The sequence below is a fragment of the Cimex lectularius genome, unplaced genomic scaffold (assembly GCF_000648675.2).
Source record: "Cimex lectularius strain Harlan isolate CLEC.00 unplaced genomic scaffold, Clec_2.1 scaffold137, whole genome shotgun sequence".
Classification (NCBI taxonomy): Eukaryota; Metazoa; Arthropoda; class Insecta; order Hemiptera; family Cimicidae; genus Cimex; species Cimex lectularius.
The window spans coordinates 1308366-1327684 of NW_019392687.1; the positions used below are offsets into that span (position 1 = coordinate 1308366).

The 19319-nt window shown below is 33.5% G+C and overlaps 1 protein-coding gene across 1 annotated transcript; it reads right to left on the reverse strand.

Moving 5' to 3' along the window:
* Positions 1 to 11926: 11926 nt before the first annotated feature.
* On the reverse strand, positions 11927 to 16551 carry LOC106664900 (5-aminolevulinate synthase, erythroid-specific, mitochondrial-like). The gene is given in 3 exon segments (XM_014390970.2): positions 11927 to 12584; positions 12586 to 14037; positions 16429 to 16551. Coding segments are annotated over 2 exon segments (1242 nt in total). The 5' UTR covers positions 13716 to 14037; positions 16429 to 16551; the 3' UTR covers positions 11927 to 12472.
* Positions 16552 to 19319: the final 2768 nt, after the last annotated feature.

Consider the following 19319-nt stretch of genomic DNA (forward strand, 5'->3'; position numbering starts at 1 on the left):
GATCATATTTTTATTATGACGATGGTAATTACTATGACGATTTTATGAAAATGACCTGGACCTTCACCAGCTAGTTCAATATGGCATATGTCACAGTGGACTGAAGCTGATTGGGATCCATGCGAAGGTGATCAGACTGGTTAAAATGATCCTTAAGAATATGGTGACCAATATTTGTTCAGATGGAGGTCTCTTTGGTGTTGCTAATTGGCATAATATGCTAACATTGGCTTAAGACATGAATATCCCTCCCTTCCTCTTCAATTTAGTGCTAAAGTTAGCAACAAGGAATAGATCTGTGACCCAGGGAGAAAGAATATACACCAGGATGACAAAGCACTTAGCTTGTACCGATGATTTAGCCATTGTGGCTCAGTAGGCCACTGCACTGATAGAAACTTTTGTAGAGCTGGACACGGACGTATTGTAGCAAAAAAATAAAAATAAATAAATAGTAAACTACTCAGAGAAAAAGGTTCTACAGGTAATTTTTGTGTCCGTGATGGAAAATTACGTTTACAGGCTCTTAAGAACACAGAATAGGAATTATACAGGAATGATTTAGTAACAACTATAAAAAAACGGTAAACTTCACTGGTTTGCCACCTGATGAAACACGTAAGAGCTCCTTATATAACAGGGGAAGGGCATCCTGGAGATCAAGCAAGGTAGCAGTGGTTGAAAAATATAGAGGACCACAGCTAACCACACGACAGCCAAGGAGGATTGACAGAAAACATTGAGGCCAAGGTCATTAAGGGCTGTATTGCTATGGAGTAAGTAAAACTGAAATTTTTTGTTAAAACTAGAAGTCAAGCCATCTGACACAATTGAAAATGTCAGTACTAAAAATACAAGAAAAAAGAAATCTTCCAGACCAATATATGTTGATTTTTGTTGGAAAACAACTCGAGGATGGGTGTACGCTCTCAGATTATAACAGTTAAAAGGAATATACTGAATATTTGGTTTTAAGGTTGTGAAGATGTCTGTCAAGTTATCTAGATAACGCTTAGTCTGATGAGCTCAAAATCAGGATCACTGCTAACAGTTTGAATAGAACCATTCTTATCAAACAAGTCTTGTTAAAACAAAATTTTCTATGTGAAATTGATTTTCAGAACTGAATGTGATTGACGCTTTGTCAGTTCCTAAATCCAAGCCCAACTCTCTCATTCATTCTTATTTACATACCATTCACTCAAGGCGGTGTAGTACTCAATATTCCGCCAATTATCCATTACATAACTAGTAGTTTTACATCGAAAAAGACAAAAAAAATTTCTATTTGTTTTTGTCTAGTTGTTTTTTGCGTTTTTCTTGAAAAAAAAAAAAACAACTTTTTTAAAAAAATAACATTTATTTGGTATTTACAACTACAAGTGATGTATTAAGTAAATATGTTCGTATATGTTGAATTATCATTTGAGACTCTTGTAGGAGAAGTTGCCCAGTGGTAACACTCCTTCACACTGATATCTTGTTCAGTCTTCACACATGAGAAGGTCTCGGGGCCATTTTCGCTTCAATCGTCTTGGAGGATTTTCAGGTAGGGTTGGAAGTGATAAATTTCGTACGAATAGATTACTGTGTGTGTTCAGTGATTGATGAAATTTTTTATATCGGGTTTTGATGAGTTCATGTACAAACGAGATGTGTAGGTCTTTATGGATAGTGTAATTTGAAACGTAAAAAGGAGCATTTATAATTTGACGGAGAATTTTAGATTGGATTGATTGGAGACGCTGGGAATTGGAATCCTTGGTTGAGCCCCACACTTCACAACTGTATGCCCAGAGAGGTTGTCTTGTAAATTAAAAGTTTATTTTCAAGGTCTAATTTTGATCGTGAGTCTAGTAGTCTTTTTAACAATTTATAACATCGGTTTGTTTGCTGTCTTTTCAGTCTTGTATGGGGATTCCAAGTCAGTCGCTTATCCATAAAAAGTCCAAGATAACGCACAAGGTCAGTGGTAGGCAATGGAATTCCATTTATACTCACCGCAGGACTGACATTTTTACATAAGGTAAAATTGATCTGTGTGCTTTTTGTTAGGTTTACCTTTATTCTCCACTTTGTGAACCATATTGTTAATTCAATCAGGTGTTTTTTAAGTGTTGAGTGTTAATTGAGGGGTCCGAATTGCGTGTAAGAATCGCTGTATCATCAGCGAATGTGTGTGTCGAAATGTTAACGTGTGTAGGAATATCTGCAGTGTATATGGAAAATAGAAAAGGGCCAAGTATGCTTCCCAGAGGAACACCCACCCTTATGCGTATATAAGGTGAGAATTCAGTTCCCTGACAGACTCGACAAAATCGATCCGTCAGATAAGATTTCAGTATAAGATAGTACGTATGAGGGAGGATGTTCCTCCTGGCAGTAATTGTCGGAGAAGTAGTTTTTCTAGTATTTTGGCAAGGGTAGAAAGGAGACTAACGGGTCGATAGGAATTTGGAAGATCAGAAGATGGTCCTGAGTAAAAAAAAAAAAAAAAACTGTCCTACGAGCCTTTTACATCGAAAAAAACAATAAATTTTTTTTAATTAATTTATTTTATTTTTTGAAAAATACGTTAAAAAACGAGCCTACGAGCCTGTTACATCGAAAAAGACAATACATTTTTTTCCGATTTTTTGGTGTTCTTTGCCTACTATACGCAATACCATTTTTGAATTTTACGGGTGTTTTTTCCATGGTCATCCCACTTACTACCCTACAAAGAGATATCAAAAGCTTTATCGTAAATCTAATGACACAATGAACAGCAGAAATGAAGATATAGTCAATAGGGAAACATTATTGAGGATGAGGGGCTACAATTTAGTGCACGTTTGGGAATGCGAATTCAATAAAATACTAACAACTCATGAAGTGTGTGTCCCAAATTTTTTTAAAATGATTCATTTTTGATTTTGAACCCTTGAACCCCAGACATGCATTTCACGGTGGTAGAACAGGGAACACCAAATTGTATTACAGGGCCTTCAGGTAAAAAGATTAATTACGTCGATGTCTATTCTAGTTTTGGTTTTAACGGAAAAATCTTTAACAACAAAAATCCAACTGGAATTAATTTTCTATTATGAAAAATTGTTTTTTAAGCCCTACACTGAGCATCCGCATTTGACAAAAGTGTTTCCAAAATGGGTGAACCTTCATTTCTGGTACCTAGACCTTGCACCAACAAGGTTTTGAAGAATTTCATGGATAAGAAGGTCTTTGGAAGATTAGAATTTTCTACAGGGAGCGATGAAGAGGTTCTACTATCGAAGAGGTGGTAGATGATAAAATCAAAGTTTACCTCCGGATAAAACCTTGTAATATAATGTCCATCACTGATGAAATTAACAATAAGAATTACGAGAGTCTTGGAAAATTTCTACAAACAAAAATTTTCCTCAACAGAGAGGAATTAATTTATAAATATAGATTACAATTAATTGAGGTTTTCAGTTGAGATAAAAAAGTCAATGGCATGAGCAGGATTCGAACCCACGATCTTCGGCTAGATATGCCGCTGCTCTACCTCTTGAGCTATCGTGGCGGCGTTTTAGGCCACGAAACTAGTGAATTGTATAAATATAGATTCTATGACATCTTCCTTCCCACTACCAACCAGAATGTAAGAAAAACGCAAAAAACACCAAAAAATCGGAAAATTGTTTATTGTCTTTTTCGATGTAAAAGGCTCATAGGCACGGTTTTTAGCGTATTTTTCAAGAAAAACGGAAAAAAATCGAAAAAAAATTTATTTTATTTTTCGATGTAAAAGGCTCGTAGGACACGTTATTTACGGTTTTTTTTCCTCCAAGAAAATCCAATTAGACAAGGCGTATGCTCAAAAATGAGTGCACATTTTTGACTTTACATGCTGTAAATAATTCACCATTTTTTGTACTTTTAACCCTGTAATCGAAATTTTTAGGCCCTCCTATACAAATTCCGTTGTATAAATAGGACACGTCTTTTACGTTTTGTTTTCAAGAAAAACGCAAAAAACCCCAGAAAATCGAGAAAAAAATTGTCTTTCGATGTAAAAGGCTCGTATGACACTTTTTTTTGAGAAAAACGCAAAGAACTCCAAAAAATCGGAAAAAATTATTCTTTTTCGATGTAAAAGGCTCGTTGGCACGTTTTTTTACGGTTTTTTTTCAAGAAAAACGAAAAAAAAATCGTAAAATTGTTTATTGTCTTTTTCAGTGTAAAAGGCTCGTAAGACGTTTTTTTCCCAAGAAAAACGCAAAAAATCCATAAAAATCGAAAAAAATGTTTATTTTTTTTTTCGTTTAAAATTTTTTTTTTTTTTTTTTTTTTTTTTTTCCAAGAAAAACGCAAACAACCATTCACCTCAAAGAAGCCGACTACTCATATAAAAATGTCTTTCTATCCTGACTTCCTTCCCCACCCCTTCAAAATCCAATGCATATAGACATAAAACAACAATTCCTCACTGGCACTCTCAACACGACAGACAAGAATAACACACGGAAAACAAACACTTTGAGTGAGTACAAATATTTTGATTGAATCTAAAATTTTCTAGCATTGTTTAAGTTCATTCTTTTTTTAAAATCTAAAATTTTCTAGCGTTGTATAAATTTATAATTTTTTTCCACATCCTACATGTATTTGTAAAATTCAAACCATGTTAGTAGCATAGGTGACACCTGGGGCTGCCAGGTTTTACCCCCTCCACCTATCCTGTCATGGCGTCTGGCGAGACAGTTTTTACCCCCTCTTTACTACACACTAGTCGACGGGTCTGATGGGGCCTAGGAGTGACGTCACTTTTCAATGGTGTTTGACGAGTGACGTCACTGATTTTTTTCAATGGGGTTTGCCAAGTGACGTCACTGATTTTTTCTCACCATTATGCTATTTGATGAGGGTTGTAGCTACCTTTGTTCTCACCATATGTGTCAGGGGTTAAGAAAAACTGCAAGTTTGAAGAATATATATATGCGAATAAAAATAAAGAGAGATGTATAAATTGGTGATAATATAAAGAGTATATATATAGAGAGATTGAAGAATATATATATATATATATATATATATATATATTATTTATTTATATTATTTATAAAGTGTTAGAATTAAATTAATTCATTTTCATGGTCGCCTTTGTATACTAGTGAAATTTTTCGTTGTTTCGCCGTACGAAGTTAACATGTCGGGGACCGCGGTAGCCGAGTGGTTAGCATGAGAGACTCTCACGCCGCGGTCGTTGGTTCGATTCCCACCGTCGCCTCTGGCCCTTTTTTCACAATAACCCCCCCCCCCCAATTTTGAACACACATATACGAATTGTCACATGGCTAATATGCATAGTTCATAACGCAAAAAAAAGTTAACATGTCAGCGGTGATTATCTCGTTGAAACGTTGGGGAGGAATACTCTCGTTGAAGAAGAGTCTCCAATGTACTTAGGTCCGAAGTATTCAATGTCGGCGACAATGACATCGCCATAGTTCGTTGGGATTTTGACCAAACCCTTCAATTCGTAAGCGAATCCTATATTTAAATCGGAAATTTTTCCAATTCTTTTTCGAGCAGTGATTTGCTCGAGAGCTCGTACGAGTTTCATAGAGTCCATTTGTGTGAAATTAAGGTAAGTCAATATTTGTACAAAATAAATAAAGTTATGTATTCATATGTATTACCTTGTGTTATCTGGACGACCTTCTTCAGCGAACTTCGAATGAGTACAAATACTTTGATTGAATATAAAATTTCTAGCATTGTATAAATTCATTTTTTTCTTTACGTCACACCAGACCGCATCTCCAAATAATTATTAACATTACAATTTTCACTGAGGCTTATTTAACGTCTAGCTATTTATTTTACGAAAAATCATTAAGTAGACTTTAAAAAAAGAAGTGAGTAAGTTTAGAAGTACATAAAAGCCAGAAACGTTTTGAATATCATTCATTAACTCGTCATCGTAAGTACGGAAGTAATTTGCCTCAGCTGATTTCGCCAATAGAATCGGGTATCACTAGGTTGGGTGAAATATTATCGTAATTATATATCATTCGTTTTGGGCTCCAGATCGTTTGTTCAAGGGCGAAGGCTGACAGGGTAATAGCTATCTCTTAAATGTCAATCAATTTTACAGCCGTGACTGCACCTTTTAGTTCCTCGAGGCTTGAGTAATTAATTATGCACATTGGCACACATTGAAAAGACACGCCCTTGAAATTACAAACTTCGTATTTATTTATTTTTTAATCGAGGTGTGTACGTGTAGAAATACATATACATGTAGTGACAACTATGTTTTGTTTTGCAGGATTTTATCATAACATCGCCCACCCGTGTTTTTTTTTCCTAGTCGGTTACAAAATCGTGTTCTTCGACTAGTGGATCGTTTTAATTATCTTCTGTCTGGGATGTCTGCTAATAGAGAAAGGATAATAACAATGATTAACAATTATTAGTTAAAATTCTTGTTTTATCTGTCGGTGTCATGCTTTAGATGTTATTTGTATTTTGTCAGCCCACGGTTTACTGAAATGTGGATTGATAGTCTAGATTTTCCGTCGGTGGGGTTGCTGTGACAATCATTGCTGCGACAAGTGCTGCAGACCTTTCCGGGACAAGTACGCACTCGCCGCCCACCGAAGAACGATTACAGGAGAGCGGCCCTTTTCGTGCGGAATCTGCGGCAGACCTTCAAGCAAAAAGGACACGTTAGAAAACAGCTACACTCGCACTACTAAACCGACCTCGTCAAGATTTCATCGACGTTTTGTACATAACGCCGTCGATTTTTATATAAGTAATTACAATATAGATTTTATATATCTTTATAAAATATATTTTCATGTTTCCAATAAATAATGTATTTTTATGTTTTTTGTTGATGGTGTCAAACGTGTTTCAAAATGATTAAGTTTGGACAAAGCTGATCGAGTGTAGATCCGCCACCAATTTAAAACTGTTCCTCCTTTGACCAATAATACGAACATTTAGTAATTATTTCACTCAGAAAATTATGATGATACATGATTAATCCAATATACGTGAAATTGTTTGGAAGATGTTATTTTCTATTAGAAGACAAACCTCCCTTTGATGTGTTTAGTTTCAGAAAATGCTTCAAACCACATTATACAACGGTTAAGGAAAAACAATTACGAATTCTCCCATAAAAACAAAATGGGGCGATCTTTTTTTAAGGGGCGTGGAAGACCGAACGTGGGCAAAAGCTGACAGAACGGTGGGAGGAGCATGAAACGATGACAACGTACGAATCAGCGAGGGTAAGAGTTTTCCGTCCAATAAATACAGTTTCTTATTTTTAATTTTAAACTCTATTAATTTTCTCGAATTTTGTTCGTTTTTAATACTATTTGGGACAGAAAATCTACTCACAAACATAGCGCAGCCCTAATTTTCTTGATTTTCTCAGTTTCCTAATTAATTGATTGAAAAAAGGCCTATATGAAAAAAAATCATAGAATCTGATTAAAAATTGAGTAATTAAAAAAAGTTCACCCGCCGATTTGGGATTTCCCTAATAGACAAATTTTGATTTCTAACCTGTTTTAGTTTAAGTGACGCCTCAAAAATGATTTTTCGTACCGCGCCGACCTTATTACAATTCGGCGCTGTAATCTTATTTTCAAAGGTCTACAATTCAAGTCGGTTGATAATCATGATCAAGTGCTCATAGACTTTTGCAAACAAGTTCTATCGGTAGACCTGGACGAAAGGTGTTTAATGTTAATCCACTCGGGAGACGCGATCAACCGGATAGACTCTTGCTCGTCTCTTTTGCATTTCCCCGGGACAGATTGTGTATACTTAAAGCAGCAACAATTCTCAACGGCACAATTGCAAAATAAAATTGACCATAAATTAGGGCTGCGCTATGTTTGTGAGTGGATTTTCTGTCCCAAATAGTATTAAAAACGAACAAGATTCGAGAAAATTAATAGAGTTTAAAATTTAAAATAAGAAACTGTAATTGTTGGACGGAAAACTCTTACCCTCGCTGATTCGTACGTTGTCATCGTTTCATGCTCCTCCCACCGTTCTGTCAGCTTTTGCCCACGTTCGGTCTTCCACGCCCCTTAAAAAACAGATCCTCCCATTTTGTTTTTATGGGAAAATTCGTAATTGTTTTTCCTTAGCCGTTGTATAATGTGGTTTGAACCATTTTCTGAAACTAAATACATGAAAGGGAGGTTTGTCTTCTAATAGAAAATAACGTCTTCCAAACAATTTCATGTATACCGAAATCTGGCCATCTTAGCGGTGAGTCTGACAAAAAAAAAATATAGCCGGACAAAAATGGTTTGAAACGTCAAAACTACAACTTCATTCAGTTAGCAGACCGCTCCACAGGATGAAATCTCATAATTTAAAGTGATGAGCTTGGTCATACTTGAAAAGGAAAACTTCCATTACTACAAGTTTTGTGTATGGATCGAAAAATCTAATGCAAAAATAAAATTTTTACAGTATTATTTTTTTAAACGTTAAGTTTGCTCGTTGTTGTGCGAATTATTAATGAAATTTGTTATTGCTTATAAGAAAAAAAGGCATAAATTAAAATTATAATTAATTAAAATAATTAATACGGTCAATTATGTACAATTAAATACGGTCAGTACAAACCTGGAACTTTTTTGCTGAAATGCAGACAACACAAGGCCCTGAAGATGATCTCAATAATGATCGAAACGTTGGCACGATAAAGAAAATGTTTTTCTGAAACCTACATCACACCAGACCGCATCTCACGATTTCTGAGTAATTATCGAATTAATGTCTGATATATATAACCTATATCTTTTTCCTAATTCATTACGTACTTTTTATAAAGTATTATGATTAGTTTTAGTTCCATTTCAACGGTTTTTCCAGCAAATCGATAAAGGTGTTTATCAAAATGTTGAAATTTTAATGCAACAAATATCCAATTTATTAATATAACATAGAACTGAGCATTATGCATTATTCAATTCACTAGTTTTCGTGGTCCTCTTGACCAATTAATTGAAACATGTTTTTAAATTAATGATGAATATGTGCATGAAATTACATGTTTTTGAATTTGATAAAAGAAAGTTATTGCGGAGAATGCATATTTAGTGTAATGTTTGAAAGTAGTGATTATGATTAAAAAAATAAATGTTACAAATTAGTTATAGCTTGAATAGTTTTTGTGAAAACTATGGAAAAATTAGTAAATTGACATTTTGCATAATTGCTATTGGAGGTAGTTCATCTAATCAAATCGGAAAATGTGTCCGAAAGGAACAAGATTTAATCATACGTTTAATTAATTACGCCTTTAATTAAATGCTTTAAACTATTCAAACATGTAGAAAAAAATATCTAAGAAATTGTATTTTAATTTCCATTATATTTCAATTGACGAAATGTTCGAAATCTTGTTTAATAATAGTTTGTAAATCCCCATTTGCCCTTGTAAAGTTTGTTTAAAAGATTTAGAAAAGGATGATAAAGAAAATACTGAATATTGGACCAAGGGTCAAATTGAAATTTTAATTGAATAATAATTCATTTTGTAAGGTAATAATAATAAAATAAACAAAAAATTTTATAATTCTATAATAATTTATTAAATAAATATAAATATCATATATTAGACAAAGTAAAATATATCGTTTAAATCATTGGCCTGCGACACGTCATGTAAATATTTGGAATCTATTTGGAATTATAAGTACAGGGTCGGGTAAGAATCTTATCGTGATTCAACAGATTTCTTTAGTCTCTTGCCAGTTGCTGGCAATACGGCGCAGGAAGGGTTTTGAACCTGTATGCTCAAGCAAAAGAATTTCTTGTGTATTAAAAGTGGGATTTTTGCGTTAATCAACGATCTCATATATCACAAAGAAATAATTTCTCACCGGTCTGAATACGAAAATGTATGAAGTACTACTCAAAGGAAGGATACAAATATGAATACAACTTTATATATGCTTAACAATTTATTTTTAAAAATACTTCGATCAAAATATGATATATATATTAGTCATATAAAAAAAATATACATATTCATCGTCGCACGTGAATTTCCTTATGCTTCAAAAGATGAGCTTTCTGTGAAAATCCACGCTCGCAATATCACACACGAAAGGTTTCTCACCGGCATGAATCCGGAAATGAACTTTCAGGTCATACCGGTCTTTAAAACCTTTTCGGATATTGCACAGAAGTGCATATACTTATCTTTATTTACGAGTATACACTCTTGCGTCTCCGTGGGGCTTTCATGTACCTGTTGTAGTTTTCCTCAAAACCAGCATCTATCTTCTGTAATACCCTCTCTTCCATGTGGAAAAGGATGTGGAGGAAATGGATTGCAATTCCGTCCAATCCGTCAGACGGTGATGGTCGGAAGGTGCACATACCGACACAATTTGGTACTAATCAGGCGTGGCATGTGTACGCGCTGTTATGCACCTCAGCTACCTGGCCCGTCTCTTGAGAATTATCGTAAAGGAAGTCGTTTTCGTTTACTTCAATCTGTGGTAAAAAATCTTCAGCCAGATTCTGCATTTTTTTCATATCGACTTTGTTACCTGCAACATAAAAAAACACATTTGTTAAACTATATATTAACCCACATCCCATTCGAACCCACGACCTTCGGCTAGATACGCTGCTCTACCACTTGAGCTATCGTGACTTCGATCCCCTCGGACACTAACTTCCCTTCTCAACCCTACCTTTTGCATTATCCCTCCTTTTTGCAATTTTTCAATCATTTTTTTATCTCAACTAAAAAACCTTAATTAATTGAAAGATATTAATTGGTCAAGCGGACCACGAAAACTAGTGAATTGGAGAATAGAGTTCCTTTTCGACTAAAAAGAGGGAACAAAGTATAAGTATAGTAGTCGGCAAAATGTTAAAAGTTTTAAATTTTGTTTAGGTCATATATCCATGATCTAATAATATTTCCAAACTTACAATGAACATATGAATCACATAAAAAATGTATATGATAAATTAAAACAAAATGGTTTAACAGAGAACCTCGAAAAAGTTCAGCTGGAAAAAACAGAGTTAAACTTTATGGGTCATGTAACTTCAAAAAATAGAATTAAAATTCACCCTGACCTTGTAAAAAGTATTTTAGAATTAGAGCAACCCACAACATTAAAAAATTAGCTTCATTTTTGGGTTCGGTAAATTATTTTAAACAATAATTATTCAGAAATCGTGAGATGCGGTCTGGTGTGATGTAGGTTTCAGAAAAACATTTTCTTTATCGTGCCAACGTTCTGTCTGTGAAACTTAACGGACCTTAAATTCACCCTTGAATTGTGTTACTAATACTTAAACTGGAATGATTTGTTTACTAAAATTAAGACATGTAAAAACCTGGAACTTAGAGATAGACACTAAATAGTAGGGCCAATTTCCACATAAAATTATTTAACATAATTAAATAGTACTGAATTATCTTTCTTCTGTCAGAAAACAATTTAATTAAAGAGATATTTTTATTTATAAAAGTTTCAGAAAATCATAAGATTTCCGTATGTTTGTGTTAGTGTATTGACTTTCATTGGAAGGCCGTCTATGCAAAATCGTATGAAATACACATAAACAATAATATAATGGGGTTTAAATGAAAAATATGAGAAAACTATCCGTATACAATATATTTTATTTTATTTTTATCAATATATATTTTATTTTAAAGTTGTACAATTCAACATGAATACTTTAAACATCTGGGATGCTCGTCAATTTGCCTTTTATTGCATTTACCCATGTTTCATAACTACACAATACTGTTTTCTGTGAACTTGCTTAAATAGAAAATCAACAAAATAAATCGTAAGATAAAACAATACAAAACGATTTATATAATATAATTTGTACAGACTTTGAATTATTAACCAAAATAAAATGACAAAAATTGTTCAAAATTACAACAGAACTTGATTATATAAAAACTTATGAAAGTATGTATCAATACAATGTCGAATCTAAAGAAAACCAAAAATAAAAACACTTTTATCACAGAACTATATACATTTAGCGTATAGATTCACTTTATTTCATATGCGTTCGAGCGGCAAGTGGTTGTTTTTGGGTTCTTTCGGCTCCAGAGCTCCAAAAGTAGATCCCATTACTGTAAATCTTGGCCCAGCATGTATGTACACTTGTCTATTTATAAAATGATACTCAGTTGGATTTTGTCCTGTTCAAGTGTGTCTAGTAATGTTTGGCCAAATGAGCTTTCCGCCGGAAGCATTTGTCGCAGTAGGAACAATAGAAGGGTTTCTCACGGTGTGGGTCCTTATGTGGACGTTGACAGAGTATTTATCATTAGACCCTTTGCTGCAGATGTGGCAGTAGTGGAGAGATCTTTCCCGCCGAGTGCCGGACGTCGATGCTCCGTTTTTGGATCGTTTGTGGTAATTTTTTGTTTGTTTTGTGATGCGGGTGTATTGCTCCTATTGCATTGATCTCATGACACATGAAACAGCCCCAGCTGGTGCCATATTTCAGCTAGATCTTTGACAAAATTGTCTATCATGTTTTGGGAATGGAATGGTGTAGGAGAGAGCCTGAGTTTCTTTCGGCACGGTGGGATAATTTATCGCTTGGACATAGTGACGTTTCTGTCTGAGCAACGTGTCGGAGAGCATTGAGCAGATGTAGGGGTCTCCGATGTGGATCGGGATAATATGAGAGCTTGTCATTTCAACTGGAAAGCCCTGCTCTACCAGCCTATTTCTCAGGTAGTCAACATTTTCCTTGTGCTTCGCTCTCAGCTGCCTTCCTTCATCTGAAAACAAAATTGAAATCGAGGCTATTGCCCCTGCCAAAACTGTAGGAGGTAAAGAAGTAGTAAAGATAAATCCAGCGGCATAGCTTCTAATCATGTCTATTAGTTTTTCCGAAGAGGCAACATAGCCTCCAATATTTCCAAACGCTTTTCCAAGAGTGCCTGAAATAATATCCATTTCATCAAGGAGGTTGTCCCTTTCTCCTATACCAGCCCCGTTCTCTCCATACAAGTCAACTGCATGAACTTCATCGATAAAAGTCAAACCATCATGATCGTGAGTGATATTGCATAATTCTTTCAAAGGGCAGATCGCGCCAGTCATGGAATGAACTGTCTCAAACGCAACGATTTTGGGCCCGGATTTATCTACTTTCTGCAGTTGTTCGTTCAAATGAGATAAATCGTTGTGGCGGAATATGAATTTAGAAGACCTGCTGTTTCTTATGCCTTGAATCATAGATGCATGGTTGCCTTCGTCGTTAAAGAAATGCAGATTTGGGATAGTTTTCCCTAATGTGAATAATGTGGAATCATTCGCGACAAAACAAGAAGTGAAAAGAAGAGCTCGTTCCTTTTTATGAAGAACGGCAAGATTATTCTCCAAGGTCTCATGTAGGACAGAATTGCCAGAGATGTTCCTCGTCCCACCAGTCCAACCGTCGGCCGGAACCGGTAACGGGCTGACCTGTAAGCAAAATGGGTAGGAACCGTTCGGGCGATCCTGTTCTGGCGGTTCTGCTAGGTGGGATGTCAAGTCCACGAACCCGTGGATGTTCTGAGGGTACGCGATTTCTTCAAGGAGAGTCATGGCATCAGGAGCGTGTGTCGTCGAGTTCTTAATTTTAAGGAGGTTGGGCGATTCCTCATTTTCAACATGTACAACGTAATCGTTGGAGAAATTGGACGGCACCACGTTCATCAGATCGTCTAAATCTCCAGCCGTGTTGGTTCTGTAACTCGAGCTTTCTTGTGTTTCCTGCCTCTGCCGCGTACTTGGATCTTCCGCTCCGTAGTTCGAATAAGTGTAAACAGAATTTTCCGCAGTCGACTTCGGTTCGGGGATGGCATCTTGTTTCCAATAGTTGATCTCTCCAAAAACGTCCCTCTCGCAGATTGCTACTCGTTCCCGAAGTTGCACATCGCAAGTGGTTGTTGTTGGGTCACATGACTATAAATCTTGACCCAGATAATCGTCGTCTAACATCGCTAATGTCGATGTAGAAAATCCTGCTTATTCTCTTCTGAAACATAAAAATACATTATATGTAGTGGTCTATTGACCAAACTAGTTTTTTCAATTAATAAATCTTTTTATGTAAGGATTTTGTGGAAACGAACAAATACAATCTATTAACTTTATGTTTATCACATAGTTCTGGCGATTAAAATATCGTGTAAAGTTAAAATAAAATAAATAAGATTAAAAAAAAATCGTGTAAAGTATAAATTCGTAACATCGATGAGATGTGAAGTTAGTGTCCAAGCGGATCGTAGTCTTGATACCTGAAGAGGTAGGGCAGCGGCGTATGACAATGACTAAAACCCTTAATTATTTGAAAGATATTAAATGGTCAAGCTGATCACGAATACTAGTGAATTTAACAAAGCCATAATATTCCTCTTAACATTTTTCTCAATTTTCATGCAATATTTACTTACTACTACTACAAAAAAAAAAAAAAATCTTAAAATCATAAAATCGATCTTATGTCGATAGTGGAGAGAGATTGCTCAATTGTACAAAGCTTCACAATGAAGATAGTGATATTTGTTTAATCTTTCACTTAAAATGTTAAAAATTATTAAAATTTAATAATTGAACATTATTTATTGTTTCTTCTATTGCAAAATAAATAATTTAGACAAATTCTAAACTAAATTTATTAAAAAAATTGAAAACGGAAATGTCACTATATTATGGAGAAATTCAAATTTATCGTTTTATTTTTTAGAAGATTAAAAAAGGGGTTAGATATTAAATAAAATTGTAAAAACATACCTCAACATATCTGTGATGGAAAATTGCAAAAATCTTCTTACTTGCAATATAGACTAGGAATGCTTAGTAGCACTTGATTACTGGTGACTAGAAAAGAAAATATTAGACTGAAGGGTCTCAACTCTCATCCCCGGGGGGTGCTTTTATACGGGACCGGTTTGGTTTTCCCCTACCCTTCGTCATAAATCCCTCAACTCCTTTAAAACCATTGGAAATGCCATGGAGGGGATTTTTCCCCCCTTAACGAGAAAAGCCCTGGTTTCTCAAGGGTTCAACGGGAAGTTTCTGAAATATGTCCAGAATTTCCTCCCATCTAGGATGATTTTTTAGGGGAAATGAAATAATTTAAAAAAAGTCTCCAAATGTGCGTTTTTGAAAACGAAAAGTCATCGAAGGTGCATCGTAATGCAGGAGATATTTTCGTCAAACTTAAACGAATAAACAAAAAAAAATCAAAAATAATAACAATAGACATTATTAAAACGCATATTTTTTAATTGAACTTAACTATCTATTACATTGAATTCAGAAAACTATAAGAAATTTCTATATAAGGTATTAGTTGAGATAAAATAGTCAATGCCACGAGCGCGATTCGAACCTATGAACTTCGGCTAAATACGCCGCTCTTTTAACCACTTGAGCTATCGTGACTTTGACCCACTCGAACACCAACTTCCCATCTCAACCTTACTTTTTGAATTTTCCCTCCTTTTTGCCATTTATCAAATGTCGTTTAATCTATTTGATTCTCGGCGACAAATGAAATGGTCACGGAGAGCTTTAGTGAAGGTATACTTCGTTTCACTTATTAAATCCATTATATTTACGGGTCTAATTAACCAAATAACTTCTTTCCAATTATTAATCTTCATGTAAGGTTGGTGATAGAACAACGGCGAATTTAGCCGAACATCGTGGGTTCGAATCCCCCTCGTGACATTGACTTTTTATCTCAACCAATACCTTACATAAAGATTAATTAATTGAAGGAAGTTATTTGGTCAATCGGACCACGAAATATAGTAAACTATAAGAAATATTGATACAAATTAGAAGAAAAATAAAATTACCGACTTAAATTTAAAGTTATGATATAATACCATAAATACTAGTATTATCATAAAATTTCTCGATATTTTTTTAAATAGTACATGTAGTAAAATCATATGAAAGGTCGTATTAAGTAAAATTAGATGTACAAAAAGTTACAAAAATGAAAAATATTCCTGTAAAGTAGACAAATATTTTTATTCAATTATAGAAACTATTTAACCTTTTACTCTTTTAAAACCCTTAAATAAGAAAGAATAAATTGTGATCAAATAATTTGGCTTGATTGACGCTGAGCACGTGGAATCACCAAATTTAATTTTAAAAAGTTTTGGAAAAACGCTACAAAGCTTTACAATGAAGATAGTGATATTTGTCAAATCATCTTTCCCTGAAAATCTTAAAAATTATTAAAATTTAATAATTGAACATTATTTATTGTTTCTTCTCTAAACTAAATTTATTAAAAAAATTGAAAACGAAAATATCTCTATGTTATGGAGAAATTCAAATTTAGCGTTTTATTTTTTAAACGAGAAAAAAAAGAAGTTAAATATGAAATAAAATTTTATAAACGTACCTCAACATATCTGTGATGGAAAATTGCAAAAACCTTCTTAATTGCAATATAGACGAGGAATGCTTAGTAGCACTTGACTACTGGTGACTAGAAAAGAAAAGATTAGACTGAAGGGTCTCATCCCCCGGGGGGTGCTTTTATACGGGGCCGGTTGGGTTTTCTCCTACCCTTCGTCATAAATCCCTCAACTCCTTTAAAACCATTGGAAATGCCATGGAGGGGATTTTTCCCCCCTTAACGAGAAAAGCCCTGGTTTCTCAAGTGTTCAACGGGAAGTTTCTGAAATATGTCCAGAATTTCCTCCCATCTAGGATGATTTTTTAGGGGAAATGAAATAATTTAAAAAAAGTCTCCAAATGTGCGTTTTTGAAAACGAAAAGTCATCGAAGGTGCATCGTAATGCAGGAGATATTTTTGTCAAACTGAAACCAATAAACAAAAAAAAAAAAATTAAAAATAATAACAATAGATATTATTAAAACGCATATTTTTTTAATTGAAATTAGCTATTTCGTAAATTGAATTCACAAAAATATAAGAAATAATGAAACAAATTTGAAGAAAAATAAAATTACTCACTTAAATTTAATGTTTTAATATAATACCATAAATACTAGTATTATCATAATATTTCTCGATATTTTTTTAAAGAGTACATGTCAAAATCACATGAAAGGCCGTATTAAGTAAAATTAGATATACAAAAAGTTACAAAAATGAAAAATATTCCAGTAAAGTAGACAAAGATTTTTCTTCAATTGAAGATCCCGGTCCTATCTTATGGGGTTGTAAATCATCGTAAAGTTTCCTGTAGATCAGTGGAGTTGGTTAATATGATCACTATTCTTGCAATTTTTTTAAAACAAAATCCGAGACATTTGAAAAATTCGAGAAAAATATTATTTTTGAAAAATTATCAATCAAAATCAATCAATCATAATGTTCAAAAATTAATTCCAGGTTTTTTAGAGAGAAAAGCAGGACTAATTTCACTTAACACGATTATATTATTTTCCAATGTTAGCTATAAAAATGATGTAATATATATTTTTTAGTTACATTAGTTATATAGTTTTTAGTTTATTTTTAATTTTGAGTATATAATTCAGGTATAGTCAAGCAAAAATAATGTCAATGGCGTCCCCAGTGTGCTTTATTAGTGTTTTAATTTATTCTTTATCTGATAATTCATTATAATGTGTATGAAAAAGAAAAGCAAGGCCTAGATTTTAACGTTTTTACAGTTTCCGAATTGGTCAAATATATGTACCTCCGAAAAGATTATTTAATAATAATTACAAGATTAATTTTAGTACAATATGTGAAAATAGATTAGGCCCTGACTGGACTTTAACTATCAAATTTCATGGCAGTTTTACATATGTTGGTAAAGCTAATCTTCAAATCAAAGGGAAAAGTAGAATTCAGACGTAACAACATTTCAGGTTCATCATCCGGATAGCAAAAGAGTAATCTATCGATTAAAACAGGAAAGCGCCAAAAGTAAAATTAAAATTAGATTTAGTAAAATTTATAAAGTACAAAAAGCTTTGGCTAGTTTTGAACATTAGATTTGCCATTTCCGTGATTAATTAGCTAAATGAATTTAAAAATAAAACCAAAAATGACAGGATTTCTGCTAAATGCTTGTCTGATTGTTAATAGAAATTAGAAATAAGGGCTAGATTTTAACATATTTTTCCATTTCAGGACAGTTTTCATTTATGTATTTTGTTCAAAACAAACCTAAACCTCAAACAGAAAATATTAAACCTTGTTAATTAGTAATTAATATTTACAAGTTCATTTTAGTAAAATTTATAAAAAATATAAAAAACGCTGATTGGATTTTTACATTACCACTTCAATGAAGTTTCACATATTGTGGTAAAAATAATCTCAAAACCAAACACAAAAGTGAATTTTGGATGTTGTTGATAGAATTAACGCACAGACGACAGAAGGAGATTTCATGATTAAAACAGAAAAATGTGAAAATTATACAAAACGACATTTTCCAGGTTTCAAAATTTTTTTAAGATAGAAAGCATAATTTTATGAATTTTTATGAAATAGAAAATTGTAGAAAAAGTAGATTTCCTTTCTGAATCATCCACAACCCTTGTTTTGAACTTACATTTTACAATAAATAAGGCAATAAAATAGGGTCAAAGTCGAGAAAAACAAAGTTATCTGAAAAGGTGGAAATAAGATAAGTCCGCAGGTAGATTAAGTGTTCAATAGAAAAAAAAATATTTTGATTTAGGACGTTTAGATTAGTACATATCTAAAGCACCGGACAATAGAATTTTTATCACAAATACTTTTAAACAAATGTTGATTTAGTGGTTTGCGAAAACAAGATGGTACATGTAGCTTTTTAAAAATATAAACAATTATAACAATAGAGAAATGTTTAATAAAAAAAATTAGCTTGATGAAATTCACAATTCGTGGCTATGGACGTAGAATCATCGATTTTTTGCATTCCAAATATCTTAAATGTCACGAAGGAATGATTATATCTATGAAACTATACCAGTGATTGTTTCAGTATCTAGATACTTTGCACATTTTTAGAACGATCTACACTCAGTGATATGCCTGTCCTCTTATAAAATCATAATATCATTTAGATTTTATTCAATTTTCACGATATCACAACGGTTGGAAAGCTGCATTTCTAATCATTGATCCCTTACTAACAATATTTAGGTGGTTGTATTATAGAGAATGAGTGAGAAAGTGAGAAAAATCTTGACGAAATCGACAACAAAAAACCTCTACCCATAATATTTTATATTACGTTTTCTAATTAATTTACGGAGGTCAGATTTACAGATACAGAAGTAATACATAACAATGAAAACGGTTCACATTGACGGGGACAG